The sequence below is a fragment of the Aspergillus sclerotioniger genome (assembly GCF_003184525.1).
Source record: "Aspergillus sclerotioniger CBS 115572 chromosome Unknown BO94scaffold_2, whole genome shotgun sequence".
NCBI classification, from domain to species: Eukaryota; Fungi; Ascomycota; class Eurotiomycetes; order Eurotiales; family Aspergillaceae; genus Aspergillus; species Aspergillus sclerotioniger.
Genome location: NW_020290992.1, coordinates 1,402,134 through 1,419,964, shown reverse-complemented (window position 1 = coordinate 1,419,964; position 17,831 = coordinate 1,402,134). Strand labels below are relative to the sequence as shown.

Sequence of the window (17,831 nt, the reverse complement as noted above, 5' to 3'; positions counted from 1 at the left end):
CCCATGGGGGCGGGACGGCTGCACGGGAGTCTACCTGAAGCAGGACACAAGGTGCCACTATGGGGCATCACACTGAATGACGTTTGCTACAGACTACAGATACTATGTAGTCTGCTTCGCGCATTTCCTGCTTGGTTACCGGGCCAAATTTAGAGTGATGGCCAGAAACTCTGGGTTCCACTACTCACCATGTACTTACACCCCTCAACTCCATAGGGATCAAGGAGCTAAAGGGTCATCGACACCCATTAGTCAAATCTATCTCCGGAGTGGGTCCATCTCGTGCCTGACTTTCTCTCTCCCTCATGACTAAAGCCCTAATCCATCCCCTGATTCAACCATGGATCCTGAAGCAGCTCCTTGGCCGTCTTTCTATCCTCTGGCCGCCACTGAAGCATCCCTCTCATAAAAGCCAAGAACATATCCTTATTCCTCCCTTCAAGGAACTCCTCTGACATTTCCAGCGTGTAATCCTGCGGAATCTCAACATCCTACTTCCATTTCCCTGTTGACCCGTCAGTTCCAATGTAAACATCTCAACATAAACCCACATACCATCTTCAGTAAAGAACTCCCAACTCCGTTTCCCCCGCCTTAGCAAATCAACCGGAGGCGGTCCTAGCATCACAATGACCTCCGCCAAATGAGCACGGGTGGAATACCCTTTCCCATCCGGATCATTCCTATAAAACATATGTTTTCCCTCAAAGAGATCCCAGATCTAATTCTCCATTAGAATCTCTTCAGGAACCACCCACTCTGTCTCGAAAAAAACAAACGGAAAAAAACATACCATAACCCCGACATTCCAGATGTCAACTGGATAACTCGAATCTGTCTTCAACATCACCTCTGGTGATCGATAAACATACGGCTGCGCACCATGGTTTCTCCTTTCATCTCCTCGCACCGCCGACCCAAAATCGCTCAGCACAACCCGACCAAACGTCCTCGGCAGCCCAAACCGTCGAGAAGCATATACCGGCACCCCGTCAACCAGTTTCCGTGGCGAGGGAGTCTCCAACTCATCTCGCGTAAGCGCCTCAAGAATCTCATTATCCTCAATCTCCTGAAGGATATTATCGCTGCTGATGTCTAGCCATATTGTAAATCAGCAACCATACTTGTTATAACTTGAAACTGCGGAGGCACCTGTATGCACAAGCCTGCATTCAGTATGCAAGTAATCCAACGCCATCAGCACCTGCACCAGACCCATTCTCAACAAATCCTCCGAGAACCGATGACTAGGGTTCCGGTACTGGAGATGCCGGAAACTCTCCCACATGGGTTTCTGGACCAAAACGCCATGATTCCCCCCGGAACGGGGAATCGTGAATGTGTCAAGGGCTGTTCGGACATAAGGGTACCCAGGATGAGACGGTTTGCTGCTGGTTAGATGCTTGTAGATCTGGAATTCCTCGGTGTGGGATTCATCGCGGGTGTAGATCTTTAGTGTCACGTATGTTTGGGATCTGGGGGTGTTGGTATGGTATACTGCAGGCTGGTAGGGTAGAAGGGACTTACCTCAGATCATGGGCTAGCCATACGGTAGAGGTGGTTCCGTATCCTAGTTTACCGATGACTTGATACGTCGAGTTGAAGATGTCGCCGATGTTGACTGGGTAGTAGTGGCCTTGTTTGAACGCGTTGAAGCGTTCTTCTTCGAGGATGTGGGTTGCTGGGACGGTTTGGAAGCCTGTGGATGGGAAGCGTAGGGGCGGGGATGGTTTTTTACGGAGGGAAGTCCTGACCCATCTTAGGAGAGAAGCCATGACGCCCTATTCACATTCAACCTTGTGTTGAGTGAAGATGGATGTTTTACAGTCACAGGCTTACTAGCGGTAAAGGGAACCTTAAACCCTGCGGTACGCGCTAGTAAGCCCGCTTTGCCCCAGACTCGCCGCATGCCTCGGTCCGTTGGGAGCCCGACAGCCCCGGGTAGATTCAGAATATGTAGTCTTGATTGTATTGCATCGAGCTAATATAAAGCTTATCTAGAGGTTAGGGTATTTATTCTCTTCATGTTTCTCTCCTTGTTGCTGTTGCTTGGGTGCCGCCGACCTTCCGCACAGCAGAATGCGGGGAGAGCTGCCAAATAGGGCCGGATGGATGACCGTATTTGGGCCATTTCCGGTCGGAATCACCAAGACCAGTCATCAGAATAGGGAAGCCCACTCCACATTGATCATGGCTGGCTTGACAAGATGCTATCCACGTCTTGCGTCACTGACCACGTTGGAAAGACAGCTCAACACCACGTGAAGGCATCCTTTCACCCGTCCCGCTTCTCCGATCGTCAGGCGGTCGAGGTCCTCATGAACATCAGGTGCTGGTGATATCATTGGGTGCTTGGACGTTCACATGTTACTGCCACCATCCGGTATCTTTTCTTGGGGTATCTATCTATCTCGTTCCAGTATCGCCAGAGCCCATGTTGCCACTGGATCATGCCATTGAAATGGGTTAACCATCGCTACATGCAACGGAACTGTGATTCCAGCACGGCTTCAAGATTGCTGCCGCGATGCTTCGGCAACAAAATCCATCAAAATGGGCTGGGAACCCGTCTGATCGCATCTCCAGGTCTGGGAGTGACTTGGGGGCTTTGTCCCGGCTGATTGGCCATGCCCATCAATTCCCCGCATGGAATAGGTTTCGACGGTCAGTTCCTGTCGCGACAGCGTAACCTTCAGCTTCTTACTCCGGCCGGTAGTCGATAGCGCCAGCAGTTCGCCGTGGTGTGGATATGCCGCCTCCCAGGTCAGGGGTTCCTTCTCCACTTCTTTTCTGGTACTGTCCTGGACTAATTTGGAGCCATGAACTGCAATAGCCGAGACAATATCCAACTTGAAAACATGTGTAAGAGCCGCAGCAGCGTCACTCTGCAGCCCAACCCGACTCGGCGGCTGGACATCCGGATGGTGGAGCAAATCGACAGAGATATCATACTGGGTGCCAAATGGCGGGGCGGCGGGGTTGGTGCGAATCTTCACCCTAAAAGAACTTTGAGGGGTGACCAGGTGCCCGGAGAATGTCGATTCAAACGGCATCAGGAACTGTTGCACCAGCCCCTCTACTTTCGGGATCGCGGGATGCATCCTGGGAAGGCTAACGGATGAAAAAGGCACCGCATGAAACTCGCACTGGAATCCCGCCGCTCGCAGAACCCGGTAGATGTCATTCAGGAATGACTCCAGCCATCGCACATGTGCACTGTGTTGGAGATATGCCATAACCGGACGCAAGAGCTGATATTCCGGTGTTTGTCGACGTTTGTTGGAGAGTGCGGGCGGCGGCTGTGTCCTGCGCCGTAAATTTTGGCGATGCGCATACGCGAGCAGGATTCGAATCGAGTGGGAAAGCGCATCCGCAAGCACGTCGTGTTCTGTAGACTCCATCTCGCCATCTGCAGGTGCGTCGGCATCGACCAAGTCCAGTAGAACCTCTTGTTCTTCGGATATCGGGAGTCTGACTAGGTTCTGGCGGGTTGTAACCCCTTGGCTGCCCATAATACGAGCTTCACGCATCAGTTCGTGGAACAGCTCTTCCTCGTAGACGGTGTCGCGCGCTTGCAAAATCGTCTTTTCAACCGAACCCATATCAGGCGACTCCGGTAGCTTGGAACATCCAGTGAGCTTTCCGCGGTTCTTTACACGGACCCGAACCGTCCGTGTCTTCTGTGGTGCCAGTCCCTTGTCCAGTCTCAAACTCCCATTATCACCCCTTCGTAAAGCAGCAAGACCTCGATCGCGGAAGATAGGCGTAGCTAGATCCGTCAGCATATTTCAAACAGTGATAATGCCCATCCTACCTTCCAAAAACCCATATGGAACCCCAACGCCTGTCTCTCCCGTGGTAACCTGCACACCTTCCAGCCCTTTTCCTTGACCGCGAGAACTTCATCCCAGTATTTCGTCTCAGACGCAATTTCTCCTTCCAACCGTGTCGCCGAATTGAGCAACTTATTCGCAGCCGCATTGAAGTTCTGCACTCTCCAACCCCGCGACACCGTCTTGACATCCTGCATAGCAGCTTCCGACTTCGGAGGAGGATTGACGACTTCAGCGTTCAGCGAACCGAGGGGCGCAACCTGTTTCAAGTATGTTGACATGGAAGTCTCGGCCTGACGAGGTGTATGCTTGGATAGGAGGAGGGAGACAAAATCCAAGGCAAACAGAGCTTCCATATGAGCCTGCCTTTAGTAAATCAATTAGTCCGATGCGTCCGATCCGATTCGATCAACCTACATGGCGAATTGCAAGATCTCCGCTCGCCGCTTGTACAATTGCTCCCGACGCTCCGTTGTATCCACATCCTCGGCGGGCTTGCTGTCTTCATCCTCGTCCGACCATGGGTCCCGGTTCTTGTCCTCTTCGATTTTGGCGCGGAGAGTCTCCTCGTTGACGTCGCGGAAAGATCCCCACCGGGCGTTGATTTGGGCGATCTCGAGCGGGAGAGTATCGGGGCGGTCGCGTTTCTCGGTGAGCGGGCGCAGGGGGAGACTGAAGGAGTCGGTCATGGTGCAGTCCACTGCCGGAGTGGTGGCAGGTAGGTTTGAAGAGGAAGTTGATTGCTGGTGATGGCGGATTGATTGGACCGCGATAGGGAGCACGTGATTGTGTTGCAGCTGCGTAGCCTAGTCTAAGCTAGGACTAGCGTATATCTTTGTATTGCCTCAGGCCTATGTAGTCTCAACTGCTAATCCCCCAATCAAAGTTCTCATACATGACAAAGACCCATATCCAGGATGAACAACCCCGATGATCTGATATAGTTAAAACTGCAAATTCCCTTCGCCAAGGCTATCTGGAAACATACTCCATACAAGATGTCACTGACACAACCCCCCAAACCCCTCTCACCACCCCCCAAACCCACCCTCCTTACAATGCCCCTCCTTACACCCCTCACACAACTCACTATTATGCGGCCCCGTATGTTCCCCCCTCGAATACGGCGGCTTCTCCATCTTCACCCCATGCCACTTCTTGATACGATACGCGACACGTTCCGCATACGAATCATCCAACACCGGTCGACTAAGAGCATCACAGCTCTTGCATCTCTGATGATATACCCGCGCATTATATTCCTCCCCCGGATAAAGCCGGATCGTGATTGCGATCTTCTTACTTGTCCAGCCGGTCGAGCTGCACGAATCATTAGGGCAGGTGAATTGGCCCATGATGCAGGTGTCGTACTCTTCAGTGTTGGTATCGGAGTCGTCGAAGGGGTGGAAGTCGAGGTCGAGGTCATCGTAGGCGAGAAGGCGGGTCACGTCTTCGTGTAGGGCTGGGTACATGGACCAGCGGTTGCGGTTGGACCAGGGTTTGGATCGGGGTTTGCGTTTGTATTTTTTGGACGGCATGGTGATGTGTGGATGGTGGGATGAGAGAAGGGGTCGAGATGGGGTTATGGTCGGATAGGTAGGCTGGAGGGTCGATTTGGACCAAGCGGCGATAGGTTTGATGATGAGTTGGGTAGGTTGTGGTGTTGTTGGAATGGAGTTAGGTTGCATACTTGATGAACTCGGAACGACTGGCTAGATTTAGTAACGGGGGTAATCAAGCCACAAGAATCGAAGATATAGGAGGAGAAACGTGACAGCATCACATGGTATCGAAGACACATTTGTTGAGGATATAATAGCCAAATGTGGAAGTAAGATGAGTGCTTGTACGACGTCAGACTGATTGTTGTTCCATTAAACGCATTTGCATTCCGCCTATAGGATTGAGTGGGTATGAGTACCATGGGCAACTGTTGCTATGTCCTGGTAGAGTATACCGTCCGTTACATGGCACATATTGATATATAGAACGAAAAGAGTGGTATTCATCAATCTGAGGCTCCTTGAGGTACAAATGTGATGATACGATAGACACGGCAGTTTGGAAAGCCTGACAATTGTTGATCCATGTGATCATTTTTTCTGCAGTAACACATTAGATTAAAGGTGTTAGAAACATACTACCATGACACGCAGAGAAGAAACAAGACTTGTTATGCTGTTGTGCATAACTCAAGAAACTTGAAGGAGTGACTCCAGCTGTTGGATCAAGGAAATAAATCACCACCACAAAAGATACATGGTAGAGCTAAGCACCTCCCAGCAAATCAAATACATTCAAAAGGAGATGTCGTTCAATCTTTGGCGGATGCTTCGGGAGCTTCATGAGAGAAAACACGGCCGTCTGAGCTCCGCGGACGCTGTATTCCATGCTAAGAGTCGTATCATCTGGGATCTCAACATACTGCCCCACGAATGCCAAGTTTCTGCTTTGGAAGGGAATGACTTCGGGGCGGTGGTCATGAGCCCGAGTCATCAGTGGCGCTGTAGCCAGGGGCAACAAAACGGGAATCGTGATTGAATTCGCGAGAATGTCTTCCGGTGGGAATCCCAGATGGGCAAGCATCTCGCTCATAATCTCCTTGCCCGAACAGGCAGACATTGGCTTGCCAACAAAGTTTCCAATCTTCTCCGGATGCAGCCCATAGCCCCAGAATACGTCGACGGCGGGCGGCTGATTGGAGCATACGGGCTGACGGGGAACGCTAAGACTGAGCCCCCAGTTGCTATCAGGGAAGGAAAGCAGAGCTCCAGCACCAGGCTTGTCATTGGTCAATTTCTCGTAACGCTGCATAAAGTCGGAGTTGTGGAGGGTGACGGTGAAATTCTCCAAGGCTGCCTGTTCGATATTCCGGTGGAAGTTGAATGGGTTTCCAAATTCCGATGAGGTTTGCATCAACTCTATCCACAGTGACCAGTCGCCGTTCTTAACCTCCACAGGAGGTGTTGGAGGGTTATGATTCGAGCCTCTCTGGGCGCCCGAGTTTGTTGATCCAAGTGTCACGATGACAATATCCTCCGGTCGTACCTCGATCGTCTTATCTTTCCCGTTGTCCTTCAGGAAGATCTGCGAGACGGTGGTTTGGGCTTCCCTCGCGTCCATTTGGAGGTTGGTAACCTTGGCATGAAAATGAAAGTCGACCCCGGCTTGTTTCAGATATGACTCAATCGGAAGAATGATAGACTCGTAGATCGTATATTTGGTTCGATCCAGAGCCTTCAGATCATTGAGGCGTTCGATGTCAGCCAGGTGCTTGCAGAGGCATCTCCGGAACTCCACAGCACTGTGCCATGGCTGCAGAGCAAAGCTGATCTACGTTAGCCTGAAACGGCGTCGTATGAGAGCACAACTCACGTTGTGGACCACAATGTCCAGAAGTTGGTCTTGAAGAAACCTTCATCGAAGATTTCCCGAATGCTCTTCTCCCCAAGGGTCCGTTCATTTTCAAGCATCACTTTAATCAGCTCCAACCGATATCGGGGCCCAATTTGCAGGCTTTTGGTGTGAGCCAGCTCTGGGCCATGCTTGCCTTGCCTCACGAGACGGGTCGTTGCTGATTTTTTCGGGACAGATTCCCGGTCAAACTCTTTGATAGATTGCAGAAGTGATTTCTGTGGGTTCTCGGCATCTGGGACCAGAGCAAGAAGTTGCTCTACACATCGATCATGAAAGTAGGGCAGGCTTCCAGTGTACAGGATGTAGCCATCCTCTGCATTACCGTAGCTTTGGATAGCGCCGCCTGCGTGAGAGTGAACATCAAGGATATGGATATTCCCAGCTGAAACATTCGCGTCATGGATAAGATGCACCGCTGCGGAAAGAGAAGCGATCCCGCCGCCGATGAGCCAGGCGTGGGTGGCCGCTGGATCGCGCTTTGCAAAGCTGTCTCGACGGTTCATGATGATTTTAATAGGCTAGTCAGATCTTGATTTCACGAAGGTGGAGCAATCAAGAAGTCCTAGAGGGCAATGGCTTAAGAGGGTGGGGAGTTGTACACTAGAATTCAACTGAACGACTGCAGCGAATACCAAGAGCCACAGTGTCATAGACTGGTCATGATGAACGGCATATCACGAGATGGATGTAGGGATTGCCAGCAATCAAAACACCGGCCAAAAAATGGCCCTTGATCAGCTTGCGGGCTCTATGATTATTGGCTGGCAGTTCTTGTAGTGGCTGCACACGTGCAAAGAGGATATACGACCAGAAAGTCAAACTCGGGGGGTTCGGAGACCTAGACGGGCCCATCCGTGGTCGCGATCAGCCACATCTCGAGGAACGTCACAGTTGCGGCATCAAGAACCATCGATCGTATGATTCTGCTATCTGAGTCAGGTGGCTTCCTGTTGTATCCCGGCCGTCATACCTACAAATCCCCGGCTTCCTAGTCGTCGTTTCAGGACGCTTCCATGTCATCGGTCTGGGATGCCACATTCTGATAGGTTGCTGACTTTCATAGCTCGGGAATGTGCAAATAAATTTCTTTATCGTCTGTCGCGTTGCAGTCGGTTAACTCCCTACCATGTTCATTGTACTTGGACGTAAATTATTCGGAGCCTGTGCAACCGTCCAGTCATGCCATTTCTATCATTTGCCCATATACTGGAACTGAGAAGGGAATTGGAAGGAACCAGGGCCGAGGTTGTCTGTCTCGGGTCCGATGATTATGCGGCGAGTATTCGCCGATGGAGTGATACATGCGAAAAAGAAGCTGTGTGGACTGCCATTCCTCATATTGCACTCAAACTTTGGGCTAGATCTAACCAGGCCCAGGGCGCTATAGTCCGAGTAACCAGCACTTCGGAAGTGTCTGAAGTTGTTCACTTCTGCCGGAAAAACCGCATCGACTTCGTGGTTGAGGCCGGCGGGCACTCTACGACCGGGGCTTCGTCATCTCATGGGGGTGTCGTCATCAGTATGGCCAGTATGCACAAAGTCCTGACAGACCCTGCCTCCAAGACGGTATGCGCTCAGGGTGGCGCTACCTGGGATGCTGTCAACCAGTCAACTGCCCCGTATGGGCTTGCCGTGGTAGGTGCCACAGCCAGTCACATTGGTGTAGGCGGGTCGACCTTGGGAGGTGGCTATGGCTGGCTGACTGGGCAACATGGGCTTATCATTGACCAACTGCTGAGTGTGAAGATGGTCGTAGCTGATGGCAGCATCGTCGAAGCGTCCGACGAGAACAATCGGGATCTTTTCTGGGCCGTCCGTGGAGCAGGACAAGCCTTTGGCATTGCGACTGAGTTTGTGTTTCGCGCTCACAAGGTTCCTGCCATCATATTTGGAGGCTCGATGTACTTTGATGTCGAGAAGTTGCCAAAGATTGTCGAATTTGCCAACCGGTTCGATGAGCGACAGGATCAAAAGAGCGGGTTCTGTTTTGGATTCACGGTTCGGCGACCAGCAGGTCAGACCGAGATTCTGGCGATGCTCTTTTATAACGGGACTCAAACCGAAGCTGAGGCATTCTTTGCACCTATCTTATCACTGGAGTATCTGGTCAACCGCACTGGGATGGTGTCTTACGCCGAGTTGAATTCGATGGCCAATGTTGACCCGGTACCAGAAGGCCGCAAAAGCATCGGTGGCACGAATATCACGCCCCCACTCACCACAAGTCCGGTACATGAGCTCTGGGAGCAGTTTGACGAGGTCATGAGAACATATCCGCGCATGGGAGACAGCGCATTGGTCTTTGAACTGCTGCCATACTCCAAGATTGTCCAGGTTCCGATTGAAGAAACCGCATGTGCCAATCGAGGCCCTTATTACAATGTTGGTTTGATACTATGCTGGCATGATTCTGAGCTTGATGCGAAGATGCACGCTCTCCAGCGGAATATGATTGCAAAGATCCAGGAGGGGCAACAAGGCACTACTGACGATCATGTTGTGGCATATGCAAATTTTGCCGGCAAGTCTCTGCATCTGTATACCCTTATGTTAGCCACGATGAGTAACAGTAACAGGACACGACATAGACATCGAAAGTTTATTTGCAGAGAACTTACCGCGACTCCAGGAGATCAAAAGGAAGTATGATCCGCAGAATGTGTTTCGTAAGTGGCATGATTTGGTTGCCCCAGCGCGGTGCGTGTAGCGGAGACATGGAGTTTGCAGGTATTGTGTTAGTGTTATGAGCAAAATGGCAGAAGAACATATAAGCCTGCTCGGCAGCAAGTAGACCACGCAGTCATGTGCTTCTGTATCAGTGGAAAGAATCGCCGATCAGGTGACCGTAGGCAGCGACAGCCTTGGTTCCGTGTGACAACTTCACTTCCTTCGACTCCTGCAGAATACTATAACATCGACATTCTAGCTGGCTTGTTTGGGTTCGCCGCAAAGTGCAAGATTAATTGTGTTACCCTACCCATTCAGTCACAGCAACCTGCCGATCTCGTCCCTGAAGGCTCGAATCAAGGCCCAGCCAAATCGCATTGATCTCTCATCCACCTACCGAAATATAGCCGCCGTCATGCGAAGGATATCCGGGACGGCACTCGGTTGGAAGGATTCAGGTCATATGATGGTGGGAGAACGCTTCACCATTCTTCTGGGTGGATGTCATTTCTGCGTCAAGGTAAGAGGGGGCGTCTTTGTGTCTCTGGGACCCGAACCTTTCCCGGTCCAGGCCCGGCTCGGGAGTGACAGCCCCTCAACTCATACCCATATAAGTATCACGATGCTAATCTCGACCCAGTGGGTTATATTCTTTTCAGGGTGTTTCTAATCGAATCGAGAACCCTCCTACTTCAATAAACGATGGCCACTGTTAGTCCATCCTTCACCGCCGATGCCTGGGCTGGACGACCATTAAATGTGAGATGATACCTCGATCCTAGCCTCTATGTTCCTGCAACTATAACCATGGTTAGATCATATACGCTGGGATAACAGAGCTTGTGAGCGATACCACGGGCGGAAGAGTCGCAATCGCCATTCGGAATTCAACAGACCTGGTCGACTTGATCGTGTGTAGTTTGCACGCGCCGCGTCCCGATGCGTCAGACTACGCCGCCTGTGAGATCGTCTCGGAGCTGAAGAAATATAGGGAAAAGCATGGAGAGAAAATAATCAGCGCTGCGTTGCACGAGTCTCTCGTGGACATTTGTCCATCCCTCTGCTCCCGACTCTGGGGTGAGCTCGATATTGTGCCCTTGGTATTGGACCATAAAGATCGTGAACGACAACATTATGACCAGGGTGAGCTGGCTACCTTTTCCGGATGGCATAGAAAGGAACTGGATGAGCGGGCAGATTCCATGGTGCGAAAGTGCATACGGTAGGTGTTTCAGAGTGTATGAGAGCTTTTCTAACACATATAGGTCTTTCGGTATCGGGCATGTGCTGCACAATCATATAAATTTTGATGGGTCGGTAGACGTTGACAGGAGTTATCATGTTCACCTCGCTAGTGGGATTGATTACGGAAAGACCGTCGAGCCTACTACGTGGTCTTTGGCTCAGTATTATGCTCATGACCTGAAGCAGAGGAAGGTCAACATCGCGTTCTTCAGTATGACATGCCAAGGCAAGCCTGATGTTCCTACACGACATGCACTTGCAAGGTTTACCCAGAGCCTTGGGGCTCGCATCAAATGGTGATTCATCTTTCGCTCTGACCGTGCGATTCACCAAGTTAACTATGATCAGGTTTGTACCCAAGCCACGTCCGGGGATGATTCCTCTTATTCGAAAAATGCAGGATACCCTGGAAGGATTGGGCGACTCCCTTCCTGATATCACAATCGAGGATGAGTTGTTGATCCTCGACTTTGCCTATGCAAATGCCCGGAGATATTGGCTATGCGAGAATGGACCTCTTCGACCCCGTGCAGAGGGAGGCGTCGATGTGGTAATCATCGACAGCGCACCCCTTTTGACGTTGGCTCTGCTTTCGAAGCAGCAAGACCCTGAGCGGCCTGTCATCTTTGAAAGTAGTCTCCAGCCTCAGGGCGACTCGCTTGGAGATCCGAATAGTCCGCAATCTCGAGCGTGGGAGTTTATCCGGACCAGGTTGGCGCACGTGGACATGGTGGTGTCTCTACTCCCCAAGGAACTTGCCCCGCGTATAATGCCGGAGGATAATGTTGGCTACATTCCATTTTCTGTTGATCAGTACGTTGTCCATTGGGTTCATTGAAATAGCACCTGCTGATGTAGTCAGACTCGATGGTCAGAACAAGCCATTGACAGACTGGGATATGGTATTTTATGGCCGTGAGTTCAGCTCATTGTGCAGGACCCTGCAGATGTCTATCATACGATTTCCAGAAGGTAAGCATTTACCTTTCTTAACACTGCTTTTCACTAACATGGCTCTCCATCAAGAGCAATATATGCTTCATCTGTCACAGTTCCGGCCTGGCGATGGCACTCTTTGTCTCCTCGAGTCATATGGGAAATCTCGCGACCTATTCACCAAGAAATACCCAGGGCAGGCTTTCCCTAAGCTACTTATTTGCCATCACGGGCCATTCCGCAGTCCAGAAGGCTCCGTGCTTTACGACACGGTCATGACCCAACTCGACAACATCGATAGCTTAGCCTCATCCGTCTGCATCATCCCAATCGGCGCGTTAGATCAAATGTGGAACGCCCTCGTCACCAATGCAGTAGCCCTTGTGCAACTTTCCACCCTCCACGGAGTCCCAGAATTGTTCCTAGGAGCAATCCAAAAGGAAACCTTGGTGATTTCAATCCGAGAGGCCGAACTCTTTCCTTTTATTCACGAAAACGACAATACCATTCTAGTCAACCAAGGTGATACAGATGCTATCGCACAGCGTATGGTTCAAATTTTCGGAGCTCAAAGATCATCATCAGAGAAAGTTTTCACTAAGAATGCTAAGCTTCCGGATGAGAACACCACTGTCGGAAATGCAGTAAGCTGGATGTATCTGGCATCGAAGTTATCCCGGGGTGATGTATTCGAACCCCGGGGTGGGGATATTTATGAGCTAGCTCGGGAGGAGGCTGAGTCCTATGGTTTTGACTGAGCACTGTACGTTATTCTCTGAGCATCATCTTTATCCCTAGGGTTCCGAGCTGAGAATTGAACAATATGTACTCCTTTTTGTGGCGTTCCGGGCCCTTTAGTCAATTAAATAGCCACTCGACAACACGAAGATATCAACCCGACTCCTGTAATATGTATCTGAAGACCTCAACCTGATATCATACAACATAGTGCAAACCCTGCAGGTGTCTCAATCACCTGACCTCTCCGTTCCCATCCGAATGGCATATCCCAGCAGGAGGGAAACTCTAAGCAAATACGAGAATAACCATGGGGATCCTGTTGGGAGGACTGTCGAGTGGTGTGATGAATCTCGTGATGCTCGTGTTTGCTGACTGGGTGGGTGTTACAAGGTTTTCATGGACAGGGGGGCGGTATACCACGCCACCCACACTATCTACGGTCAATGAGAGGATTCACGGCTTTGAATGGGCGTCGTGGTAGGATTGGGGTGAGTTAAGGGCGATCTAGTTAGAAGATCGGATTGGTAGGGTTAATTTGGTCTGATATATATTTATTTGTCTCCTAGTTCTAAAAACCTTCTCTGAGCGTTTCTCTGCGGCAAGAAAGGATCGAGAAAACAAAATTGACGGATTCGCACTCAATAATTCAAGCAAGGCACATTGGAGTATTAAGTCCTGTAGGTTAATGAATATAACAAACAATTCTGACTGCTGCATTCTTCAACACAAATTTTTATGTTCACAAGGCAAGGGTGGATGTGATTGGCCGGTGGGCCCAGTGGAGTCACTAAATCTTCCAACCAAAAAATTCAACTCCCCCATCACGAACCACACATTCCAGAGAAACTCTAGATAAGAGTGCAAAAAGATAAGCCCAACGCGGGGCTCGAACCCGCAGCCTTGAGATTAAGAGTCTCACGCTCTACCGATTGAGCTAGCCGGGCTGCTCGTTGAAGAAACAGTGCTGGAGAGTATATAGATGGGACCTAAACCAAATTGATGAGGGCACAATGGAAGACAGTGCAGTCACAGCTAGTGACAGAGGAGCTCCAATGATGATAGGGGATTAGGGGGCGCCGTTCTGAATGACAAAGGAGTTGCACCATATCCAGCATGCTTCGTTTGGATTAGGATCACAAGGTGTAGGCAGCCGTTGATGGTACTAGACGGAGGAGCTCGTTGGATTGCTGAACCGGGTCAGCTAGTCAGGGATATGTATGAGCAAGTGGTGGTTTCATAGATCTCGTGAGGTTGCTAGGAATCTGCTGGTTCTTTGCTGGGTATAATGTTACGAGGTGCTTGCACAAACAGGGGTGGTATACCGTGCCACGGCTGGGTCGGTTAGAATATATCTCTGTGTTACACACGGAATTGTCTGATGTGGCAACGGTTAATTCTGCGTCTTGGGTATTGAATACTTTGTAAGACCCAGTCTCCTGCTCAGTGCTACGAGGACCGAGGAGCAAGCATGATTGTACTGTGTACAGAAAGAAGTGAGCGATGTTGTCATTCTCCACCGCCAAACCGGGCAGTTGGAGTGGATCGCTTTGTTCACATTTGACAGTACGGAGTTGCAGTATAACACCCCCGAGAAGTTATTGGACAAGGTCTAATACATTTGAGGAAGCTGTGTAGGCTGTACGGTTTTATAATGGCATCTATCATGCCACCTTGATAAGGTATTGTTCTGGCGGAGAAACCTCCCGCTGTTACTACTTAGTATGTACTGGGGGATGGCGGAGCAATCAGCGCCGGGCAATTGAGCGCGTGGCTGCCTCTTTGGGAATAACACAGCCATCACGTGCAGCACGGGCCCTAACCCACTTTACTCACGTGACATGTCCCGCACTAGACCCAATCAGGAGCTGGCGGTGACATCAGCCGCTGGCGATCGGCGAACAGCGAACGAGGAGTCAATTGTCCAGCAAGGGAATGCAGCGGAAGACGCCCAACATCAACACCACCCAATCTCCCCATATTGCAGCGGCTGCAGTCACACGGCCGATCGGCAGTCGGCGTGAATCTAGGCCATTCCCCACGACGTGGTGGGCTGTTCCTTTTTTTCTTCACTGATTGTTTGTTTGGGCTGGGCAGGTATATAGCGGGGCAGTGACGGCCGGCGAGGGAGAGTCTGTGAGTCTGTGACGTACTGCTGCCCACACCCGCTTTTTCTCACCGGCACCTCACCAGCACTCCCCCACCCTCACACAAGTTATCTGGCTCCCTCCGCAGCTGTTGCTCCTCTTCTCTCATCTCCATCTCTATCTCCATCTTACGTTTGTTCAGCTATTGCTCGGATCGACAATCGCTGAACCCATCGCATGATGGCTCCCCCTCAAGCTCCCGTGGAACCCCCCAAGAGGCGCCGCATCGGTGTCTTGACCTCTGGTGGCGATGCTCCCGGTATGAACGGCGCCGTCCGGGCTGTCGTCCGTATGGCCATCCACTCCGACTGTGAGGCTTTTGCCGTTTTTGAAGGTTACGAGGGTCTCGTCAATGGTGGCGACATGATCCGTCAGCTACACTGGGAAGATGTCCGCGGCTGGTTGTCCCGTGGTGGTACCCTCATCGGTTCTGCCCGCTGCATGACCTTCCGCGAGCGCCCCGGTCGTCTCCAGGCCGCCAAGAACCTGATCCTCCGCGGCATTGACGCCTTGGTCGTGTGTGGTGGTGATGGTAGTTTGACTGGTGCTGACGTCTTCCGCTCCGAGTGGCCCGGTTTGTTGAAGGAATTGGTCGAAAAGGGCGAATTGACCAAGGAGCAGGTCAAGCCATACCAGATCTTGAACATTGTTGGATTGGTGGGTTCGATCGACAACGACATGTCCGGAACAGATGCCACCATCGGCTGCTACTCGTCTTTGACTCGTATCTGTGACGCGGTCGACGACGTCTTCGACACGGCCTTTTCCCACCAGCGTGGTTTCGTTATCGAGGTCATGGGACGCCACTGCGGTTGGCTCGCCTTGATGGCGGCCATCAGCACTGGTGCCGACTGGCTGTTTGTGCCCGAGATGCCGCCCAAGGACGGTTGGGAGGATGACATGTGTGCTATTATTACCAAGGTACAATCTATCAGGAGCTGTGCCGGAAGCTCGCTAACCTTTTGTAGAACAGAAAGGAACGCGGAAAGCGGAGGACGATCGTTATCGTGGCCGAAGGAGCCCAGGACCGGAACCTGAACAAGATCTCCAGCTCGAAGGTCAAGGATATTCTGACGGAGCGGTTGAACCTGGATACCCGTGTGACGGTGCTCGGTCACACACAGAGAGGTGGTGCGGCCTGTGCCTACGACCGCTGGTTGTCCACGTTGCAGGGTGTGGAGGCGGTCCGCGCCGTGCTGGACATGAAGCCCGAGTCCCCGTCTCCGGTCATCACCATCCGTGAGAACAAGATCCTGCGCATGCCCTTGATGGAGGCGGTGCAGCACACCCAGACCGTCACCAAGCACATCCAGGCCAAGGAGTTTGACCAAGCGATGGCCCTCCGCGACTCGGAGTTCAAAGAGTACCACTTTTCCTACATTAACACTTCCACTCCCGACCATCCTAAGCTATTGCTTCCTGAGAACAAGGTGGGTGCTATCATCCCGTGATGGGAGGGTTTTGCTAACGGCCTGCAGAGAATGCGTATCGGTATCATCCACGTCGGTGCTCCGGCTGGTGGTATGAACCAGGCCACCCGGGCTGCTGTCGCCTACTGTCTTACTCGCGGCCACACCCCTCTTGCTATTCACAACGGTTTCCCCGGTTTGTGTCGCCACCATGATGATACCCCGGTCTGCTCCGTGCGCGAGGTCGCCTGGGAGGAGTCGGACAGCTGGGTCAACGAGGGTGGTTCCGATATCGGCACGAACCGTGGCCTGCCCGGTGACGACCTTGAGTCGACCGCCAAGTGCTTCAAGAAGTTCGGATTCGACGCGCTGTTCGTGGTGGGTGGATTTGAAGCGTTCACGGCCGTTAGCCAGCTCCGCCAGGCGCGTGAGAAGTACCCGGCCTTTAAGATCCCGATGACGGTGCTGCCGGCCACCATCTCCAACAACGTGCCGGGCACGGAATACTCGCTGGGCAGTGACACCTGTCTCAACACGCTGATCGATTTCTGTGACGCCATCCGCCAGTCGGCCTCGTCGTCCCGTCGTCGTGTCTTCGTCATCGAGACCCAGGGTGGCAAGTCGGGTTACATTGCGACCACGGCCGGTCTGTCGGTCGGCGCGGTGGCCGTGTACATTCCCGAGGAGGGTATTGATATCAAGATGCTGGCCCGCGACATTGACTTCCTGCGCGACAACTTTGCCCGTGACAAGGGTGCCAACCGGGCGGGTAAGATCATCCTGCGCAACGAGTGCGCGTCGAGCACGTACACGACGCAGGTGGTTGCGGACATGATCAAGGAGGAGGCCAAGGGTCGGTTCGAGAGCCGTGCGGCGGTGCCGGGACACTTCCAGCAGGGTGGCAAGCCGTCGCCGATGGACCGGATCCGGGCGCTGCGGATGGCGACCAAGTGTATGCTGCATCTGGAGAGCTACGCAGGCAAGACGGCGGATCAGATTGCGGCGGACGAGATGTCGGCGTCGGTGATTGGTATCAAGGGCTCGCAGGTGCTGTTCTCGGCGATGGGCGGAGCTGACGGACTGGAGGCGACAGAGACGGATTGGGCGCGTCGTCGGCCGAAGACGGAGTTCTGGCTGGAGTTGCAGGATACGGTCAATATTTTGTCTGGCCGGGCGAGCGCAAGGGATGCTGCGTGGACGTGCTACGAGAGGACCTAGCGGTTGACATGATGCGCTGGTTGATGATTCCGCGCTATGAATGGATGATTAATGGTAGATTTATGCAGAGACTATCGCTTGCACTATTCCCTGTAGATTGTTACAGATGGTATTAATTCTTAGCAGCAACAGTCAGACTGACTTTGCCCAACCGATAGTTAAAAAAGAAAACAATGTCTATCACCACCACCACTATATTAAATAGTATAAAAACCAACCCC

At 51.9% G+C, this 17,831-nt stretch overlaps 6 protein-coding genes and 1 non-coding gene across 7 annotated transcripts; 3 read left to right on the top strand and 4 right to left on the bottom strand.

The window, feature by feature from the left end:
• Positions 1-317: 317 nt before the first annotated feature.
• BO94DRAFT_455237 (kinase domain protein) lies at positions 318-1,775 on the bottom strand (the record flags this gene model as incomplete). Its single annotated transcript, XM_025607644.1, has 5 exons — positions 318-491; positions 542-721; positions 794-1,095; positions 1,153-1,475; positions 1,528-1,775. The coding sequence occupies 5 exons, from the start codon at positions 1,773-1,775 to the stop codon at positions 318-320; spliced, it is 1,227 nt and encodes a 408-aa protein (XP_025472695.1).
• A 735-nt stretch (positions 1,776-2,510) lies between these two features.
• Positions 2,511-5,371, bottom strand: BO94DRAFT_581088 (uncharacterized protein; the record flags this gene model as incomplete). The annotated part of the gene is made up of 4 exons (XM_025615369.1): positions 2,511-3,769; positions 3,826-4,199; positions 4,251-4,533; positions 4,924-5,371. The coding sequence occupies 4 exons, from the start codon at positions 5,369-5,371 to the stop codon at positions 2,511-2,513; spliced, it is 2,364 nt and encodes a 787-aa protein (XP_025472694.1).
• A 440-nt stretch (positions 5,372-5,811) lies between these two features.
• Positions 5,812-8,091, bottom strand: BO94DRAFT_140595 (oleate hydratase). The gene is made up of 2 exons (XM_025605723.1): positions 7,209-8,091; positions 5,812-7,161 (listed from the first exon to the last, which is right to left on the bottom strand). The coding sequence occupies exons 1-2, from the start codon at positions 7,751-7,753 to the stop codon at positions 6,102-6,104; spliced, it is 1,605 nt and encodes a 534-aa protein (XP_025472693.1). The 5' UTR covers positions 7,754-8,091; the 3' UTR covers positions 5,812-6,101.
• A 536-nt stretch (positions 8,092-8,627) lies between these two features.
• Positions 8,628-9,965, top strand: BO94DRAFT_530674 (FAD-binding oxidoreductase). Its single transcript, XM_025610724.1, has one exon. The coding sequence runs from the start codon at positions 8,772-8,774 to the stop codon at positions 9,897-9,899; it is 1,128 nt and encodes a 375-aa protein (XP_025472692.1). The 5' UTR covers positions 8,628-8,771; the 3' UTR covers positions 9,900-9,965.
• A 654-nt stretch (positions 9,966-10,619) lies between these two features.
• Positions 10,620-12,856, top strand: BO94DRAFT_455309 (putative heat shock trehalose synthase; the record flags this gene model as incomplete). Its single annotated transcript, XM_025607648.1, has 6 exons — positions 10,620-10,676; positions 10,733-11,139; positions 11,183-11,458; positions 11,511-11,975; positions 12,025-12,134; positions 12,189-12,856. 6 exons carry the CDS (start codon positions 10,620-10,622, stop codon positions 12,854-12,856), a joined length of 1,983 nt encoding a protein of 660 aa, XP_025472691.1.
• An 854-nt stretch (positions 12,857-13,710) lies between these two features.
• BO94DRAFT_t39 lies at positions 13,711-13,783 on the bottom strand. Its single transcript has one exon. It is a non-coding gene; the product is annotated as a tRNA-Lys (tRNA).
• Positions 13,784-15,062: 1,279 nt separating this feature from the next.
• On the top strand, positions 15,063-17,797 carry BO94DRAFT_530668 (ATP-dependent 6-phosphofructokinase). The gene is made up of 3 exons (XM_025610723.1): positions 15,063-15,904; positions 15,952-16,413; positions 16,462-17,797. Exons 1-3 carry the CDS (start codon positions 15,161-15,163, stop codon positions 17,608-17,610), a joined length of 2,355 nt encoding a protein of 784 aa, XP_025472690.1. The 5' UTR covers positions 15,063-15,160; the 3' UTR covers positions 17,611-17,797.
• Positions 17,798-17,831: the final 34 nt, after the last annotated feature.